Source organism: Solanum pennellii, chromosome 4 (assembly GCF_001406875.1).
Source record: "Solanum pennellii chromosome 4, SPENNV200".
Taxonomy (NCBI): domain Eukaryota; kingdom Viridiplantae; phylum Streptophyta; class Magnoliopsida; order Solanales; family Solanaceae; genus Solanum; species Solanum pennellii.
In genome coordinates this window covers 59,462,749-59,470,219 of record NC_028640.1, presented here as the reverse complement: position 1 = coordinate 59,470,219, position 7,471 = coordinate 59,462,749, and the positions used below count along the sequence as shown (strand labels likewise).

General features: G+C 26.0%; 1 protein-coding gene across 1 annotated transcript; it reads right to left on the bottom strand.

The window, feature by feature from the left end:
• Positions 1-856: 856 nt before the first annotated feature.
• Positions 857-5,649, bottom strand: LOC114076832 (probable receptor-like protein kinase At2g42960). Its single transcript, XM_027916446.1, has 4 exons — positions 5,205-5,649; positions 1,899-2,014; positions 1,303-1,584; positions 857-1,093 (listed from the first exon to the last, which is right to left on the bottom strand). Exons 1-4 carry the CDS (start codon positions 5,647-5,649, stop codon positions 857-859), a joined length of 1,080 nt encoding a protein of 359 aa, XP_027772247.1.
• Positions 5,650-7,471: the final 1,822 nt, after the last annotated feature.

The following is a 7,471-nucleotide window of genomic DNA, read 5'->3' as shown; positions in this document are numbered from 1 at the left end:
GTCCAAACAAAAAAGAGTACAAGGGTCGATAGAAACCGGATGTACATTGCACGCACTCACATACTTATATTCTTTTATACAAAAAGTAAATAATTTATAAGTTGGTTTGTGATTAATCACTCTGCATCTATTCAATTATTTAATATGTTCAACTTGTTTCGACTTTCATTTCTTTTATGGTTATCTTTTTGTGTTATAATTGTAGAATATGCAACTACATTTTATAGTTTTTTTCCTCTCTTTAAAGGGGGTAAAAGGATGTATAATTTTGGTTGCATGAAAAAAAAAAAAACAAGTCACTCTTTTCCTCTTTTTTTTTTAGTTTTTGAGGAGGATAGGATTTTTTATTCATATGACACAGATAATCGATAAAATTATTCATTATAACTCTAACACTTCCAATTGACTCGATATGAATATATCTATTCTTTTTATCATCTTATTAATTTATGGAATTTTGGACTAATCTTGATGCAGTTATCGACTTCTTTTTTTCAAATCGAAGTATTATATCATTGCATCATGCCTGTTTTCCTATAACATTGAAGAGACAATCAACTTAAATTAATAAAAATAAAAGAAAAAGGTAAAACTCAAAATTAAACCATACATATGTAGTAATTTTACAATAATTAAACATTATGACATATATACAAAGTTTGTCAGTCAACATGTGTGTGTGTCCATTTCTTGATTACAAATGGTAAATAAACCTAAGAGGGTAATAATTAATGACTTCAAATAATAAACTTATAAGTATCTCTTATTCCCGAACCCCCTTTTAATTAAAATCTTAGAAAACATAGGTTTATAACCCCTTGTAATATAATTATGCAAAATTTGATTTAATTAAGTTCTAGACATGACGAGGAGGAACATTAATAGGCCAACCATTATTGGTCATGAGCCTCCAAGTGTTGTTCAGCTCCTCATAAACTTTGTCTATTGTTGGGCGCTCTTCTCTTGTTTCAGACACACAATTTACTGCAATTTGCAATGTGGATTTCAATACTTCGACGTTTATTTGTTTCCCTTTCAATTTCGGATCTTCAAACTCCGACATTGGAAGCTTTCCACTATTCACATTCTTTGCCTGCATCAGATCGATTTATATGACTCATTTTTCTTTTTAATCAGTCTTCAAGAAAAAAAAATCATATTACTATAAAATATCTAATTTACCCTTAGTGATGTGATGTATAGTCACTCTAATGATCTATGACTAAATGTTTTTTTTTTCTTAAATTTTGTATCAAATCAAACTACATTACACAAATTAGAACGGATGGATCGAGTATTTACCTTTGTTAATAATATGTGTCTGGCATCTTCATCGAAGTGAGGAATTTTTATTCCAGATAGGACTTGCAACATTATAACTCCAAAGCTATAAACGTCAGTTGCACAAGTGAGTAAACCACTCTTTTTGTATTGAGGGTCTGTGTATATTCCATTTTCCAAAACATCTCCAAATACTTTGCTTTCTTCCATTCCTACTTTGCTTTCTTTCATTTCTAGCATTTTTGATTGACCAAATCCACATATTTTTGCTTCCAATGTCTCATTCAAAAGAATGCTACTAAGCTGTCACGTAATTAGAACACTACTATTAGTTTCCAAAGATAAATAATTTTTGTACAAACAAAATACTCTATTAGGTCTAATTTTATATGACTCGTTTTTCTTTTTAGTCCGTTAAAAAATGATACATTTTTAAATTAAAGTAATAATTTAATCATAAAATGTTTATTTTACCCTAAATGAAATCATGTAGTAACACAAACAACTATCACTTATTTTAGACCATAAATTTCAAAAGCTTTTTCTTTCTTTCTTTCTTAAACTCAATGTCAGATTAAATTAACTCATATAAAATGAAAAGAGAGTAAAATGATTACCTTAATGTGGCGATGAATGATGCTGCCATCAATATAATTATGGAGATATGTGAATGCACTTGCACAGTCCCTTAGTATTTTAACTCTTACATCCCAACTCAAAATAGTGTCTTCTCCTAAATAATATTTCACGTAACGTTAACTTTAGAGAGAAATTATAATGTATAGAACGAATCAATCATTTAAACCATTTATAGTCTCAATCAATCTTACTTTTTCAGTCCCTTAGTATTTTAACTCTTACATCCCAACTCAAAATAGTGTCTTCTCCTAAATAATATTTCACGTAACGTTAACTTTAGAGAGAAATTATAATGTATAGAACGAATCAATCATTTAAACCATTTATAGTCTCAATCAATCTTACTTGAAACTCTGTGTCCAAATCAAATAATATGACCCATAAAATGAGATGGAAGAAGTAATATATATAAAGTTTTTACAAAGTTTGTATATACTCATTCACAGTGGTATAACATGTGTGCCCAAAAACTACGTATAACATTTGCGCACGTACAAGATTTACCCATCAAATTAAAATTACGTATAACAACAAATATGTAATCCTCTATAAGAAGCCTAATTTTACTTTTACTTATCCAGTATGCTTAAATTAGATTTTTATTTTTATAATAAAGTATTTTTTTTTCACTTCTATTTATATGTTGTTCTGAATAAAAATAAATGATTATTAATAAATATTTTCTTTGTCTCTAGTTAATCGTTCAATTTTCCTTTTTTATTTATTTCTTTTTACTTGTTCATTTTGACAAATCAACAAAGAACAATTTTTTAACCTATTATACCTTCAATTAGTTAGTTTTGAAAAAGGTAGAACTTTTTAAAAATTTTAAATTTTTAAATTTATCAACTTCATAATTAATATGGATAAATAGTAAACTTACTACGTCAATCATTATTTTTTTAAATAGGTGTGCCGATTCAAAAGTGGACAAGTAATTAGGGACAAAGGAAGTATTGTTATTTCTCAAAATCAATACATAAAGGAAAAAAGATCAAATATACCCCTAAACTATTCGAAAAATTCTAAATATACTCTCCCTATAAAGTTTGGTTCACTCATGCCCTTGTCGTCCAACTTTTTGTCCAAATATGCCCTTATGGGCGTTAGTTGACATGTTGGACATATCCAACTCATTTTTCATTTATTTAAATGTCACATGGAATTGTCATGTCATTTTGACATTACCACATGACATTTATATGAAAATGGAAAGATATTTGGACTCATAAACACCTTATCCGACCCATAAATCAACCCACTTTTAAATAAATTATCCGACCGATTTTCAACAATTCTGTTTAATTTTTATTTTTTCAATAAATTCCGAAAATGAGTAATTGATTAATAAAAAAAAAGGAAGAATATGAAAAAAGATAAATTTAAAGCCAAAAATTCACAAATAATTATAGTAACCTTAAATTCAATTTAAACACTTTTTTTAAAAAAAATTATTTTTTTCTATAAATCCCGAAAATGAGTAATTGATTAATAAAAAATATGAAAAAAATATAAATTAATGCCAAAAATTAAAAAGTAAATACATTAACCTTAAATTCAACAATTTCAACATTATTTAATTTTTAATTTTTTCGGCAAATCCCAAAAATGAGTTTATTAACAAAAAAATATGAAAAAATATAAAAATTACATAAAAATTCACAAAATAAAAAAAAAAGGGAAAATATGAAATAAATATAAAATAACAAAAACTGTTTAAAATTATTAAAAATTTAAGGTTACTATATTTATTTGTGAATTTTGACGTAAATTTTTTATTTTGTTTTCATATTTTCTCCTTTTTATTAATAAATTACTCATTTTTGGGATTTGTCGAAAAAAATAAAAAATTTAAAAACAATTCTAGAATGAAATATTACTATATTTATTTGTGAACTTTTGGCGTTAATTTATATTTTTTTCATACTTTTCGTAATTTTTTATTAATTAAATTATTCATTTTCGAGATTTACCAAAAAAATAAAAATTTTAAAAAATATATTAAAATGTTAGATTTAAGGTTACTATATTTTGTGAATTTTTGGCGTCAATTTTATATATTTTTTCATATTTTTCCTATTTTTTATTAATCAATTGCTCATTTTCGAGTTTTACCGAAAAAATAAAAACTAAAAAAAATTGTTAAAAATGGGTCAGATAGTAAATTTAAAAGGAGTTGATTTATGGATCGGATTAGGTGTTTATGAGTTCGAATATCTTTCCATTTTCATATAAATGTCATGTGGTAAGGTCAAAATGACATGACAATTCTATGTGGCATTTAAAGAAATAAAAAAATGAGTTGGATATGTCGAACATGGCAACTAACGCCCATAAGGGCATATTCGGACCAAAAGTTGGACGGTTAGGGCATGAGTGAACCAAACTTTAAACGAAGGGTATATCTAGACCTTTTCGAATAGTTTAGGAACATATTTGACCCTTTTTCGATACATAAATAACAATATTCTTCATATTTTACTTTTGAGTTATTAATTTTGCAAGTATAAATTTGACCAATATAGGAAAACTAAATGATTAATACATGTTCATTGGTCAATTTAATTAATCAAAATAAATTAATATATGTTTATTTGTTGAAAACTTGACTTCAAGAGAACAATAAATAAAGGTAAAATAGTACTCCCTCCGTTCCTTTTTATATGTCATCATTTTTTTACATAGTTGGTCGATAATACTTGTCACTTCATAAAATTTATGCACAAATTACTTTCCTTTAATTTTTTACCCTTGTGATCAGTTATTGGTCTTGAAAATATATATTAAACCAACTTAGAAAAGCTAAGTAAATGATTCATGCTCATATTGGTTAAATTAATTAAGCAAAATAAATTAATTCATATTCATTTATTGAAAACTTGAGTTTCAAAAAAATTAAATAAGGGTAGAGTATTAAACTACTTAGTTTCTTAATACACGTGAATTCAAAATGATGACATATAAGTAGAAACAAAGGGAGTAAACTTACATAATTTCTTAAGAGATGTAAATTTAAGATAATGACATATAAATAGGAACGTACTATAACATATAAGAAATACAATTTATTATTAAAAATTTTTTTTCATGTTTTACCCTTTAATATTAATTAAGTATTCTCCAAATTATTTTTTAAGACCTAATACTTAACTTAAATTAATATGAATAATAAAATAAAATAATCTTGTCAAAATAACATTATTTTCATAATGGATGTGTCGAGTCCAAATATAAGAGAAATGGAGAGAGTAATAAATTAAAAGGTTAGAGGAAGAGAAACTAACTGATTAAATATTGTGCTAGATTTCCACCAGAAGAGTGTTCATAAACCAAAAAGTGTTTTCCATCTTCATTACAAAAACCCAATAGACAAACAATGATTGGATGTCTAGCTCTTGATAGACACTCAACTTCCCTAGTAAAAGAGTCCATTGCATCTTTTGTTTTGTGCATCTCTTTAATAGCCACATTTTGTCCACTTGGTAATATCCCTTGATAAAACTCTCCTCTTCTTCCATGTGCTATCCACTTTCTTCTTCTCATATTACCAATGTTTAAAGCATTCTCAATTTCAACAATTGTGAATTTGTAAAGACCATTAGTGGTTGGGGACTCCACATGTTGAGTAACCACTAGCTTTTTACTTCTCTTCAAAATGCATTTCAACAACTTGACAACTATTGTGACTACAATTATAGTCACCATCATTGCTAAAAATACTTTTTCCATCTAATAGTCTTTTTTTAAAAAACTAAATGATTCTCTAATATCACTACTAGCTAGGTGCACTTCTATCAATTATGTGGTCCAATTATATAATTCACTCAGATAATTAAGAGAATTTAAGCACAATTCAAGTCACATTTTTGAATTTTTATGAAAATATACTAAAATATAGAGAAAAAATGATATAAAGACACATAAAGTAGCATTACATCAAAAAATGATCTTTAGCAACGATCAATTAACGGTAATAATGAAATTGCCGTTGAATATGTTTCTATAATGATAATTAACACTTTTTTTAAATGTCTGTAAAAACCTATAGCAATATTGAATTCAATAACAATTAACTCGTATCAGTAAATTAACACCCCTTATTAAGGTGCATATCCATTGATGCTAAAAATTGTTTTTTGTTGTAGTAGTGTAAGTAGAAGTAAAAATAAATAGACCTTAGCTTGACCAAAACTAATGAAGAATGAGAAGACGATGATGGAGCACCCTCAAACGAAGGAAAATGTTCAATATTTATAATAAGTTTGGGAAATAGGGAAACAGAAAAATGTCAATTTTCTTGTGAAATTTACTATGCAATTACTTTGTCACACTTTCAAGAAAGCATTGATATTCCCCAAGATCAACTAAGAAAAAATGGGCCATTTTTCGATTCATATTATCAATGCAAGTCCAAAGGATTACCTAGTTAGTAGTTATCATAACAAAGATGACAAAGAGGAGAATAATGTACATATTAAGTTGATGAATGTAGAGATATTTTGATATAAATATTTTATCTAATTTGAGATTTCTTTGTTTCTCCAAATCTTTTCTGCTCTACACAAATCCTCCACAATCATTTAGTGTGATTGTGACCAAGGGAGCAAATTCTATTCATGATGCATAGATAACTTCGTTCAATGTTTGTTACTATAATTAACTATAAAGCCTCCCTCTACTTCATAATAATTTTGGAAAAAGGGTAAAAGATGTCTTTAAATTATGTGAAAAAAACAAAATAGTTTGTTGTTTGTAGTTTGGTCCAAAAATACAATATTAATACTTTGATCCAAAAATATCGTTATTATTATTTAATAGGTCAAAATGTTCATTTTCAAAATAAATATATTATGTATTTTCTTTTTTAACACATTTTTGTCTAATAATTTTTTTTTAAAAAAAATAGCAGATGTTGATCTTTGTTCAATTCAGAATAATTATAGAAATGAAAATATTTCTTATTTATTATAATTAATTTTATCGTCATACAAATAAAAATTAATAATGGATTTAGTATGATCATATAGATATGACATATATTATCCATCGAAAGAGTATATAAAGTTATTCTATTTTAAATGATAAAATGAGATTAAGAAGAATAAAATTATTTCCTATATTTTTATTTGTTAAAGTGATTTAAAAAAAACAAGAATAGCGTTCTTTAACAATATTTTAATTAGGAAGAAGATGTGTTTAAAAAGAAAAAAATAATATATTTATTAGGAAAAGGACATTTTCGACCCATTTTATAGCTATAAGGCATTTCAGGAGTAAAATATTGATAACAAGGACATTTTTACATCACACTATGAAAGGAGGACATTTTTGTTCCTTTTATATAGTTTAAGAAAAAATTTTGACGTTTTCTCCCCTAATGTTTTTTTTAACCTTTTCTCAATGTCCAAAATAAATAAATGAATTATTCAATGTTCAGGAGAGTTATTTGCAATTTATTCCATTTTTGTCCTTCATTTAGATTTTCTAGGTGATAAGTTCAAGAGAGTTAATTGTTTATATTTATGGAAAAGGGTCAAAATTGCTCCTGAAC